The 14,147-nt window shown below is 41.7% G+C and overlaps 1 protein-coding gene across 2 annotated transcripts in view; it reads right to left on the minus strand.

Moving 5' to 3' along the window:
• The window catches only part of LOC119709323 (protoheme IX farnesyltransferase, mitochondrial), a 95,373-nt gene that overhangs the window by 13,138 nt on the left and 68,088 nt on the right, over window positions 1-14,147 (minus strand). For both annotated transcript variants that reach the window (XM_038156937.1, XM_038156936.1), the window contains one exon: window positions 2,373-2,605. In XM_038156937.1, the coding sequence (XP_038012865.1) occupies window positions 2,373-2,605 (233 nt within the window). The remainder of the gene's footprint in view (window positions 1-2,372; window positions 2,606-14,147) is intronic.

The following is a 14,147-nucleotide window of genomic DNA, read 5'->3' on the forward strand; positions in this document are numbered from 1 at the left end:
TTATCGGGTAGAATGATTTTTTTTAAAATGAGGTGCAAAGGCATTTTCACACCTCTACCTAAACTAGGTTAAGTCTCCACACTAATTGCACATTATTAATGAGTTCAACAACTGAGACCAGGCTGGTTAGGGAAGGGACACAGGTCTGCACATTGTGTGTGGATGCACGCCTGTATTCCGCATGGATACGATGCTGCCAGGGGCTGAACTCTCTTATTGCAAAAGTAGAATGTGTAACACTGAAAATCATAGTCTACAATGCCATCATTTTTGCTAGTTATTTCTTTTCTCCATAAAAGTATTTGTAGGGTTTGCGTTGGATTTTTTTTGTTTTCATTTGATACTGAAATGCACTAAAATATTACATTCCAGTCCCTGTTTTCAGGACTCTCCCCAGGTGTGCTTCAGTACAAACACCAGTATCAGCTCAGTAACATTTCTTTCTCTCTTAAATAAGCCGCCTGGCCTCCCTGACACAGACTGGGAGGTGATTTTAAAAGTTTTAGCTATACATAACACACTATGCACCAGATTATTGTGTTCTGACAAATTCTGCTTGGGTAGTTTAAAGTTATCATCTTCCACTGGTGGCCATCAGTACCTTCACAGCAGAGCTGGCACAGGGACACATAACCACATTTTAGCTACAAGTTAGAGAGGAAGAGCTTACTTGGCCACCAGTGGGGTTCCCTGCTGCCCTCTCTGTTTTGCTCTTTGCGAAATAGGTCTCAAAGAGTAAGCTGACAAATTAAAGATAATGACAATCAGTGCCAGTTTAACCTACTGGGCTTTCACTGGCCTCTACAGCAAGGGCTTTTGGAGACATACAGCTCTGCACTCCAGCTCCTCCAGGCTGAACTGCAGGTGAAGCACAGGCACATGAGAGTCATCTTCGGGCACCAACTCTGCAATAAAGTGGCAAAACCAACACAGAAATCCCCAAACAATGTCAAGGTCTAAGTATCTGCAGCCAGAATGATATGAAATTATTTCCTCTCATCCTGTCCCTTGCTTCCTGGGGGCAGAGCCTGACCCCCACCTGGCTGCCCCCTCCTGTCAGGGAGTTGTGCAGAGCCAGAAGATCCCTCCTGAGCCTCCTTTTCTCCAGGCTGAGCCCCCCCACCTAGCTCCCTCAGCTGCTCCAGCCCCTTCCCAGCTCTGTTCCCTTCCCTGGACAAGCTCCAGCCCTTCAATGCCTTTTTTGTCATGTTCCCTCTTCTCTTCTAAAGTACAGAGCTGCTAACTATGTCTCTTATGAAGTCCTCAACACAAGACACTATACATACTCTTACATAAAATTTCTAGGTCTAAGTAACTTTCAGAGAAGCAAATATTTGTATAGAAGCCGCACACAATGAAAAAAAAAAACCCACACCACCTTCCATCCTTGCTCTGGTTTAGATCTGTGTGGGAACATGTGGACACAAAGCCAACTCAGACTGACTTTTATTAGGAAGTGCATAAAGAACAGATTTTGCACAAATTCTGATAATTTCTGGTTAAAAGCCTTGTTGTTGAAAGTATTATTCAAGCCTTAAATATGCCCCCCTGTGGGATGAGTGTGCGCTAAACCAACTCTTAACAGACCTATTAATTGCACTTCATTAGTTGCTTCAGACTATAAGTTTGTGGAGCCACTTTGATTCTTAAGTTCCTAGCTGGCAGGGAAAACAAGGCCTGATTGTGTCAGAGTTGAGCTGCTGAAGAGATCAGTGTTTTACAAGGGATGTAAAAATGGTTCACAGCTACTAAAATAGAAATCTTCCTTTGCTTTTCAAGGAGGGGGGAAGGAGCATTGGTAACTTAGAGCTTAGCAATGGGTAATTAAGAAATACACCAATAAATTAACCTTCCCGGGATATTTTCTGGCTTGTGGAAAGACAGTAAAACACATCTAGGAGTTTTCCACTGCAAGTCCTTTGCAAGTTGGATCTTACTGAATATGGTTTTAATCCTGAACACGGTTTGAATCCTGAAATTATGCAACATTTTCTCCTATGTGAACACCAAATATGCTATTTGCCTTCTGGATTTTTTTTAAGATGGTCAGAACACATATTAAAAAGGTCATGTTGCTTTATCAGCTCAGTTTTGCCCCGAAATACCTGTGTAAGGAGAATGTTACCAAAATTAGCTGCTTTTGAAGCCTTACCATGGGATTACAGAATGGTTTAGGTTGGAAGGGACCTTAAAGATCATCTCTTTCCACCCTCTGCCATGGGCAGAGACACCTTCAACTAAACCCGGCTGCTGCAAGCTGTGTCCAACCTGGCCTGGTCAGGTGAAGAACATAAAGAACACAGTTTACTGCCTTTTGAGTAGGTTCGGGACCCTGACAACCACTCGCCCTGATGAAAGGGTTTTATACTCACCAGCATCCAGACTCCCAGTAGCTGCAGTCCAGCCCATGATGGGGGGAATGGCCCCGACAACAGCTCCCACCCACGTGTTGGCAATGCTCATTCTCTTCAGGGGTGTGTAACAGCACGTGTAGAGGAAGATGTTGAAGGCTCCCAGGGCCCCGGTGAGAGGGTTCACTCCCAGTGTGAGCAGGGCAATTCCCGGGATTCCACAGGAGGCAGCAAAGCAGACAGCGAGCAGGGGGCTGTGGGGAGACGTGGCACATGCTGAGCAGGAGATGGCCTTAGAGAATTGCTGTCATCCCCTCCCTTTGGCCTCCCCCCCAAAATTAAGATTGAATTTTTGTTATTGTTTTACTCAGCCATCCTACATTTTCCTGTTTGAGCCCCCATCCTAACAAAAGCCTTTCCAAAACATTAAGACAATCTTGCTACAGCTCTGCAATGGAGGTGATTCTTAATCTTGTGATCGCTGTGTTCACCAAATAAACTCAAGCTCTGCAAGTAATGGAGAACTGTTCTCCCTTATGGAGAACTGCAGCTTTCAGCAGATCTTCCTCCTTCATTTTAATTTTAGTGAATTTAAACCACTGGAAAAAGCATGCAGAGTTTAGAGTAAATTAAAATGGTTGCAGTTTGTCAGATTTTTAACTGATTGCAGTTATGCAATGGATCCTTCAAAACGCACCAGGGTTAGACACAAAATTAATAAGCATTTATGAGAAAAGGAGTACATTCAATCATTTTGAAATTACATCAATAGGTATAAAGCATTCTTTGACTTTACTGAAAAAAGTCTGAATGTTTTACACCCCCATTTATCTGATGCACTGTACTAAGCAGAGGGAGCACAACAAAACAATGCTGGCAGCAGAATCAAAACTGGCTATCTTGTAAGCATGACTGAAATTAACTAAAGATATTTTAGGTTTGGTCAAAAGCAGCAAACAACAGCAGAGCAAATTAACTCTGCACATTTCTACTGTGCATCAGCTGAGAGCTCAGAGAAGGTTGGAAACTCCTATTAAAATCTGTCAGAAAGTGGCTAGAGCTATGTAAACTTTTGCTGATAAATTCCACAACAAATGTTCAAATAGGATGAACAAGGATTTTTTGTTTGGCTACCAGAACCACACTTGACAGGCAGCATGATGCCACAACCCTAAGGAAGCTTTAGCTGTGGTTCCTTGCGCCAGATCAACATGTTTGCTGCTGGTGGGGATCTGCTCTTGTGTGCTTGTTTGAGGTGTTTGGTATAACAGGAAGAGAGAACTAAAAGCCCCTAAGAAATAATGTGGTGTGGGTAACCTCTGCAAAGGAGGAAAATGCCATTACATTAGTTGTATTTAATAACCCACGTGGCTAAATATACACTCACAGTCATCCATGTAAAACCAGAAAATATGTGTGCTTGCAATGAAGGTCTCTGCATGGAGTTTAGCTTTACACCTTTTGTCTAATTGAAAACCATGCAGCCTTTGTGTTCTACAATCCACTCTGCCCTCTGGTCAAATCCTTAACCCTAAAATAGGTGTTGCAAGCACTGCTCTGACCCTCATAAGAAAATAAGAAAAAATTGCTGGTGGGGATGAATTTTATGGGAGTTCTATCAGCAAAAAATCCTACCAGTCAAATTTTTATATTTAAGATATTTGTTAGACCAATACAGTACAGAGATCCTAAATACCTGGAAGAACTAAAATGAGCAAATCTTATGCTAAAGATCTGCCTTCAATTTAAATTGACTAAGTAATTTTATCCAGCTTTTCTAAACCATCAAGACATTTTAGGCAACACAGTGTGCAAAGAACACATTTCTACTCAGCGTTACCAGCCTTGGTGTTGCCAATACAGCAGGACTTGAGGGAGGGTACGTCACTGCCTTTCACTGACAGTAAGACGTATAAAATTTGAGGCTGTTTCCAGGAAAGGAGCCATATGGAGCTGTGCCCTTGGTTCTGCAGCCTGTGGTGCTCCTGTGCAGGAGCTTCTTTGCCCCTGTGCAAAACACAATCTGTACAGCCAACGGTCCCAATGCTGACCACAAATGCCAGAGTACTGTGCAGATGTTGCCCCTCTGTAGTGAAAGTCTGACCAGGCCTGGTTAAACAAATCTATCTTGACTGATTCTTGAATAAAATGCAATCAGACAGTAAACGCCAGATTCAATACTCACTCTCGAGGCAACAGAAGACCAGTGTGATCCTATGAGGCTGGGCTGCCCACATCCACCCTGCAGGGCTCACAGACATAAACGAGGGCACAGTTTGATCTGATCAATGAGAACTTTTCTCACTAATAAGCATGAGCAGGCACCAGCCCTTCATGTCTCTTTTCAGACAGGAAGGCAAAGGGTGGGAGTGTAAAGCCCTCCTGCATGGATGAACCCTGTTTTGCCTCATTGTTTCCCTGCAGCACCAACAGCCCTCGATGCCAGCCCTGATCCCAGGTGTCTGCTGCCTTCATTTCCAACCAATGGATCAGAAAAATACCTTTAAAAAATAAGGCTTTATCAAAAGAGAGGGGCTAAGTTAGGTGGCTGAGACCTTCAAAAAATTTGCTGCGATCCTGGAGGATGAGAACACATTTTTGTTTTTTAGTGTCTTCCTATTTGCCTCTTTAAGGAAAGTTCCTGGAGGCACAGTATGTAACCATAGAATTACAGAATGGTTTGTGTTGAGAGGGACATTAAAGCCCACCTTGTTTCAACCCCTCTCTGAAAGGCAAGGACATCTTCCACTAAACCAGGTTGCTCGAAGACCCATCCAGCCTGGCCTTGAACACTTTCAGGGGTGGGGCAGCCGCAGCTTCTCTGGGCAATTTGAGGCAGTTTGATCAGTGTCCATAATTGTCCTAATGCTCTCAGGGGAGGGCACAAAGTCAATGGAGTGGTTCCTCTTAAGCAGCCGAACAATTTTACTTTCAGACATCCTGGGAGCATCACATTTTCTATTTCTCTTTAGTGTTTCCTCAGCAAAGAAGAGTAGTAGTCTGACTTACAAAGGCCTGTTCCTAAAACTCCAGTGGAGATTAGAAAGTCATACTGTGATCTGATGACTCAGCTTTGCTATTTCTGCCTCTTAAAATACTATTTGGCCTCACATAGACACTGCAATGAGAAATCAGGACTTTTCTTTCATGGTGGAAAATGAGGTAGAAGAGAATTCAGCTCACTCTCATGGAAACTTGTCATGTTTATAAGGTTTAGCAGAAGTATAAGCAACTCCTCACTGTGAGAAAGAAAATATTTGAGGAAAATATAGATAGATTTCAGTCACTGGTGATGCTCTTCCTGCTTCAGTGACACTGGAGATTTTAAGACAAAACTGAGCCTAGGTTTAAATCACAGCAGTTTAAAGGGTATTCTGATTTCTACTAGTTTATGTCTTCTAGGGACCAGTGTGCATGTCCATGCTCACGTTTGTTAGTACTCAGGGACATGGGGTGATGTTTGCTGATTTGATGCACTCTGCATTGCCAGGCTGCCCCACATCTCATCAAGGGACCACAGGAGATCAGCATCTTGTCCTGGAGCAGGAGGAAGGCTGAGACACTGAGTAGTCACTGAATTTACCCCACCACCTGATGTCCACACAGTTCCTCCCGCTACAGCCTCCTGGCACCATGCTGCCCATGTCAGCCTGGGGCAACCCAATGCCACAGAATTCTCACACAGTGCTCAAAAGTGATTGAGGGGTCTCTGATGGTTTTCTTCATCCTTAAACCATCCCATGCAGTAAGTGCAGGCTGGTGACAGACGCTGGTACATACGCCTCATTTCACTTGGGCGTTCATGTTTGCTGAGGGAATCACTCCCATGGGAAAAAAGGCAATCTTCCATTGGAAAACCGGCCAAGGAGCTAGCTCAGAAAGCAAACATCTTGAGTAAGAAACCAGGTTTTATGATGGATTCTTGGGAGGAGTTGGTTTCAGTTATTTGACTGATTAAAATCAGGCTTTGGAAAAATACTGCAAGTGCCAAATGAGTTCTCTTCAAATTTCAACTCTAAAATACCCAGTATGTCACCACACAGGGCACCTCCTAAAGGCAAACCAAAACCTAGTAGTTGTGCCTTATCCCTCTTCTACTGACAACAAATGCACTAAAATCTACCTAATAAAAGTACTAAAAAACATCCACCTTCAACTAAAAGCCTTTTAGAATTTCAGTTTGACTAGTGAATGATCAAACTTTTTCTAATGCAAGGAAATGTCTTGTCATTTCTTTTCCCAGGGAGTTCACCCAAGATGGACCCACCCCAGCCACACTCCACTGAGAGCATCCAAAAGGAGAATGAGAAGCAGGAGGAAGATGAGGCCCACATTCTCTTCATTCAGCTCTGGAGACATGCTGTTGGTTGTGCTGGGGAGGACTGCTCAAGGACAGCCCAGGGCTGCTGGGGGGAATGGGAACAGGCAGAAGGAATTCCACACGGGTGCTCTTCAGGTATCTCCTACACACATGACCACGAGACATCCACATGAGCCCTCATCCAGAGGAGTGAGGAAGCTTTGGATGATGCAGCAGTGTATTTTAATTCATGTGCCATAATATAACCCCTAAACTAGTCACCACTTACAGATGCTCTGGTTATATGCAAATAATGAGCTTACACACATGTGCAGGAAATAAATTCATTTAACTGGATCTGGAACCATGGACAATAGTACTTACTGACTCACAGCCTTATTTGGAAAAATTAAGACATGAAAACAAATTAAAGCATTTGCCCATCTATAAAATTAATGTAGTATTTTACCTATTTCACAGCAGCCTTAGCAAGCTTCACGTCTATAATGATCAACAGTGGGACTACTTATACAGGCTTTTCTGTGCTGTCTTTGCCAAAACATTTTGTGAAGGTGACTGTCAAAGTAGAGTTTGAACTACAATCTAAAAAACAGTCTTAAAAAACAACCTAAAAATTGGGCAAAAGTTTAATGAATATTTAAAAAAGAAAAATAAAAAACCAACAAAGAGCAAAACACAATTCCCCCCTTAAAACCTAGGAGTACTTGAAATTATGGAAAATTCCTGTATCAGCATCTAATACTTTAACCTATTCCTGTGAATAGACTGACACTCCCATACAAGAGCAGACACAAAGCACGTGTGAATCCTGAGTAGGTGCACTCATTCAATCAGCAGTACTATGTGATTCACATTCAGATGTTATGTAAATACATAAGAAACTTACTTTGTGACCATGTGTCATGGGAAACTGGGCACAACAAACATACATAAAAAGCAGGTGAAGTATAAGTGCATATATTTAAAATTTAGACTCAAAGCCTAATACAAAAGATAATAAATTCTATCTTCTCCCTGTCTGCCAAAAATTCTTCATAGATACGTCACCCGCTTCTAAAAGGATAAGCCAAAAAAACCCCAAACAACAATGCTCTTTTATTTAGCTGCAGCATGCCTAGAGTACCTTAATGGATTTGGAACATTTAAATTCCCAGTTGATTATTCTGAATTGGATCTCATTAGTATTGACAACTGTCCCTCATGCCACAAGACCATGGATCCATTCTGCCAAATGCAGGGTGAGGCTCTAAAATAAGCAGAGCAGGGATGGTGAAGGAAGAATCCAGGCATGGGCTTGTGAGACAAGGAGGGTGGAAAGAGAAGTAACTTTATTTAGAGTAATTTTTATATTAAATTTCCATATCCAAATGAAGCCATATATACACCCTTGTGCTCCTCTGTGTGGGTTTTTAGTAACAGCAAATACTCTGCACAGACTTTGCCCTTTAAATAAATGGCAATTTACCTACTTTTTGATGAAACGAAAACTGGGTTTGGGTTTTGGTGAGTTTTCTGTGTCATCCAAGGCATAGGTTCAGTAAGGCCACTGTGCTTCTTCCCCTTGCTCACCCACAGAAACGGTACTAAATTATCCCTGACTTCAGCATCTTCCATGGTGTCAGGCAAACAACGCTGAGACAACAGAGGTGAGACTGATGGCTTAAATTAATTTCAATATTGCTACTCTGGGCCCAAATCCTATCTGCATATAGTGTCAAAACAATTTGTTGTAATAAGAAGAGGGACAGCCTGAACCGGGCTCCTGCACAGATGGGCTGAAAATAGCAAGAGCTCAAGAGAAGGTATTTTGGCAGACAAAGAACACAAGTGTGACCCTCATCTGCAACTACATTTCACCATCACAAGCTGAGATACGAGTCCAGTGCTGTTCCAAAACCATAATTAAAATCAGATTTCAGGAGGAAGCATCATAAGCTGCTTATTATTTCTGGAATCTCTAGGTACTAAAAATGTCCCCAGGCTACTCATCAGGAGAAAGCTGCTGGAGAAAGTCCCCTCCTCTTTTCCCTAATTTTTTCCAGGTCAGCAATAAGTTCTTAAGGCTTTTGAAGCCACTTACAAATTCAGACAAAAGCATCAGTCTGAAGGTTTCACCCTTTTCCAACAGCAATGAGAGGTTATGCAAACAGAAGTTCAAGTACCACCCCTGTGATGGTTTCTGTGGCTGCAGAAGCCCACAGTCATGAAGGGGAAAGGATGTCCATGGAGGTTTCTACCTACATCCATGCAGAAAACCTTACTCCTCCTTAGCTGCTGATTTAGTTTTGCTCATCTCCTGGCATCTTCTCAATTCCTGCAGCCAGGCAACACTAAGAGTAGCTGAAAACAAGTCTCAGGGCAGGAGCTGTGCCCGTAGTCAGCATAACTGTCCTACAGTCCTGGCTATGGCTTGGTCACCTCCCTCAGTGGGAGGAGCATCAACCAAAAGTATTTTTTTAAACTTATATTTATTTCCTTTAAGATCAGCACCCAAGAACTACTGAACTCTGCTCGGCAGCTTTCAGAGATCCACCAGAAAAATTGGGAAAGGCCATCAACAACAGGAGTTAGAGCAGGCAACCCCATCCCATCTGGAGAAGACAGAAAAGAGCCAAGGGTGTAACGAAGACTATCAGAAGGCTTCCTGCTACCACAGCTGAGGTAACGGGGATGCAGGCCCATCTCCTTCAAGCACACATCTGGACTGCATTTGTGTCACTTCCAGCCCTGCCTCCCCGATGGACAGATGCCTGGAACCGGCAATGGGGTCGTCTGCCGGCGTGAGTGCTGACAACTCAGCTGGCTGCAAGAAAGGAGCCAGAAGGCTGGAAAGGGACATTTTGCCCAAATAGCAATGGCGGCATCCCTGAAATTATTTTTGATGGAAAGTTAAAAGATCGCCTCACACAGTTTCTATGTTCGAGGTAAGGCCCAGTGCATTCAAAAGAAATCACTAATCGTGGCAGAATGCTGAATGATGGCAATCTACCAACTCTGAAATTAAATTTCAACTTTCCATACAAATCCTTTCAGGCTGTGTATTTATATATTTAGTAATAAAAAACATATCCATGACCACTGTCAGCTGCACAAGTTCTATCATAGTAACAACACTACTAACTTACATGGACCAGTAGCTTAATTGCTGATGACTTTACTAAAATAATTCTATTTTTTTTTTTACAAAAAAAATTAGATAAAATGCTCAAAGAGCTCTACAGACTGAGGATGTACCTGACAGAAAAAACATCCTCATTCAGATGTAAGATTCTGAATCCAAGTGGTTACATGATCTAGTGGGTGGCATCCCTGTCCAGGACAGCAGGGTTGGAATTAGATGGTCTTTAAGGTCCCTCCCAGCAGAAACCATTCTGGGATTCTGTAATACATCATGACCCCTAATTAGTATAGTTTTGAGGCTGCGGTTTTTAAGGACTCAAAGCAAAATATTTTTACATTCAACTAGAACTTTCAATTATAGATTGGATTAGTCTCAAGGAATGATTTCTTTCCAATTAAAACAAAAAAATAGCTGTAACATTGGCAGAATGGACATACTGCCAGACCTCTATTTCTTTCATGCAGTTCTGATTCAACATCAGTCAGAAGCTTTACTTAACACAAGCAATTCATGCTCTCACTTTTGATATTCTCTTTTACAGGTACATTGTGGCTGAATATTATGAAAAGCCCAAGAACCAGATGACTGAAGCTTAAACCAGCAAAGTACCAGAGTTATATTAAACAGAATAAAATATATCAATGAGCTAAAGTGGTACTACTTTAAGGAAAAAAATGTTGAGGAAGATCTTAATAGATATTAATTTATTCTCTTTCAGTCATGCAAGAAAGTTTATGAGTCATGACAAAGGATGATGCAGTTTAAAACTAAAGCGTGAGAGTAAGCTGCACTTTTAATGGGGAATTCAGTTTTTCTCCATCAACTGCAAATATCAGAATACAGCTTGTCTGTCACTTAACACTGAAGACAGACAAACAAATGGGGAGCTTTGTCAAGTTCTTTTTTTTCTTAGTTAATTATTTAATTTTTTCTTCACAAGTTAAGAAGTAGTATCTACATTCCATCAGTGTCTGGTATTTCATCCCCAAAAACATATTGCTGTGGTCTACAAGTAGTATGAGTATTGAATTTTATATCAAATTTATATCAAATCCCCTTTAACTGGGTGTACCGTGATTTTTAAGACTGCCAGAAAACCCTTGTTGCAATTCTGCTCACCTGTGTTTTGGTAAGTGTCTTTTTTGTAATCTGATTTCTGGTAATGACTATGATAAAGATGTTGCTAATCTCAGACTAGACAATACTTTTCCCCAAATGTGAAAAAAAAAAAAAAAAAGGGAGGAAAATAATGGAAAAGTTCTAAACCTAACTTCTAACATAAAATCTGAGCTGACGAAGAATTCGGTGTTAAGAGGAAGCATGAGAGTGGCAAATGCTCCCCAAAAATCTAAGGAGCTGGGTTAATGGGTAGCATTTAAGCACACTTAAACACCACAACATTATGTCTGCAGAAAAAGAGTTTACAGACACAATCCTCAAGTAAACTTCCTTAAAATTCAAATCTCTCTGAAAAGAATCACCCCTAATACCCTTCCTTTGCCCATACCTTTCCTTTCCTTTTCCAGCCAGGCCCATCAGCACCAACCTGGACGTGATTTTGAATGACGGCTGCACCATCCACAGGGAAACAGGGAAGGATTCAATGAGTGATGTCTAAATCTCCCAAGCAACGTCCTACAGTGAGAACGTGGCATACACGGAGTTCAGTGATGGATAAGCATGTATCGCTGGCTAAGTCTCATCATGCAGTTGCCTTTTTGAGTCTTGCCTCTCAGTTGTCACCAGCTCTGGCTTTGCCACCAAATATACTTGCTCAGAAGTGTATTTAGTGCAAATAAACACAGATGAGGATAACATACTGCCCGTCTGTGTCAATTCATTTCTCTCCCAAAGAAAAAACAGACAAAGAATGTAGCCCAGGCCACCCTGCCACAGGTGTGTATCATTGTATAAAAGCATGATCAACACTGTAATTTACGCAAAGTGGGGGCAATTTGTTCCCCTCACTCCTCAAGAACCCAAGCTGCAGATGTTCTGTCTCCTCTGCTAGATCGAGGTGCTTTAAAACTATCATAAACAAACACTGCTGATTTAAAAGAATAATTTCATCCTGAAAGGGAAACATCTCTCTTTTTTATGCTTGAGTAAATCAAAATTGGCTTGATTGATTCTGCTGAAGGTTTCGCTAAGGTGATGCAAGAATTTTAACTCCGCCAAAGAAGGAGATCAAGGGTTCCACCCTTAACATTGAGCTTTCTCCTATACATCTCCTGCTCTCCCTTTAACCAGTTTAACTCTCTGCAAATAATACCAGGATATGTTTTTTTCATGCTTTCATGAGCCTGCCATGAGGTCTGAGCCCAGGTCTGGGGTGAGATAGCTCAGTGCACCATAGGGAGACTTGTAGTTCAGACAAAAATAGAACTTTTATGCTTCCCTTTGTAATTAAGCAGACACTCCAATTGGGCCTCATCACTTCACTTGGAAATAAAGAATTACAAATGAAAGGACCTACACTTACAAAATGTTTATGCTCTTATTACACTTGATATCCACACCAGAATGTTAATCATAACAACCCTGAGCAACCCTGTGGAGCGTCAACACACTTTCGGTATATGGCTTTGTTAGGTAGGAGTGAAAGGGTGACTAATAATATTCACAGCTTCCCCGCAGTCATGAAAATGTAAATATTTTTTTAAGTGCTTACAAGACAAACCTACAGTAAATCTGAAAAATGTCCCCCATAATATTTAAACTAAATCCTCCTCTTTGATCTAATCTTACAGTGTGGCAGTTAAGTGATCCATTTATTCTACTTCAAAATCTCAGTTCTCTCTTTAAGAGCCAGACACCACCTAACTAATAGGATGTATAATTTGGTTTCTCCAGAAATATTTTTCTGATTTAGAATGATTAAACATAACATACGCTTCTGCTGAGCCCTCAGCCAAGATTTGGAAAGCAGTGGTAAAGAAGTCTCAGACCAGATCTCAATCCCATTCAGACAGAGAAAACTGATGTTCTGGGGTATTTATCAACCTGCTCTTCAAAAAAACAGAAGACAGTCCAGTCATCTCAGCACAGGTTCTAAACACTGCTGCTAAATACATTTCCAGAAGCAATGAAAATGAAGGAATTAAGTTATTCACTACAGCAAAACAGAGCAGGACAAGAAGCAAAGGTCTGCCATGGGAAGAGGATCAGTCTCTACACGCCAACCAGTGGAAGAGCAATGAAGCAGATTGAGCTTGACAAATTTCAAGTTCAGCCAGATCCTTTCTGCTCATCTGCAGATTCCCCCGCACCACTGCAAAGATGCCTTTGACACCCTCAGCATGGGAACAGTCTATAGAGAGGTCTTAGCTGCCAAGTCTCATCTCAGAGGTGAAGAGGACGAGGATGGCTGTATTTTGGGATTCCTGTATTACTATCGAGGTAGATTATCTACAGTTATCATCTGGAGTTACAGCATTTTTTAGTGGAGAAACAAAACAAAAAACCATTAATATACCATCTAAGTGCATTAATAGAACATAACTATTGTCACACAGGCAGCAATAGGAGTCCCTGTGGCTCCTTTCCAGCACGATTTATAATTTTATATTCCTTGTGATTTTACATCCCTAGCAAAAAAAACCAACAAAAACAACTAAATAAAACATATCAAAGAGGTTCTCCACATATCTCAACCTCAGGAATGCAGCTTTTCTAGTCATAGAGACCAGAGAGCAAGCATCTGTGTTCACACAGCTAATTAAGGTGCAAGAAAAACCTCTTTTATACCTGACTTGTGAAGCTGATAACATGTAAGTTATAACTTGAATGAGACATGATAAACTCTGCCCTTCACAGAGGGAAATGCGCTTCCAACATGACTCACTGTACACAGATCTCAGGGCATAGCAGCTTCTAATCAGAGGCAGCTCCATAATGGACTTGTTGAGCAGTGACATTTCCTACACCACTTGGCACAGGGTGAATGATGATGCTGTTGTGGTTATATTGACAAGGTTCAATACTAATACAAGGAACAAAGTGTTGGGGTTTTGACTGCATTAAGCCAGAATTTACAAACATGAACCTGGAATGTTTGACAGATATTGGAAGAAAAGCCATCAGGAGAACATTGCCCCCAAGATGGGGAAAGGATTTTGGGCTTCAAGCTTAAATATTGTTTGTTTGTAAAAACTCACTTTAACATCACCTTTGGAGAAAATGACTCATTGCCAGTCAATTAAAGAAGAAAAGTGGCAATGGCTGCAATCAATGTCAAGAGGCCCGTTCATATTAGACACAGAGATGGCAGGATTAGTGCACAATGGCTCGGTTCCCTCCAGTTCCTGCTGCTCTAGCCCCCCGGCGAGGAGCTGACATGAGAGGATAAGACAAC

This window comes from Motacilla alba, chromosome 18, assembly GCF_015832195.1.
Source record: "Motacilla alba alba isolate MOTALB_02 chromosome 18, Motacilla_alba_V1.0_pri, whole genome shotgun sequence".
Taxonomy (NCBI): Eukaryota; Metazoa; Chordata; class Aves; order Passeriformes; family Motacillidae; genus Motacilla; species Motacilla alba.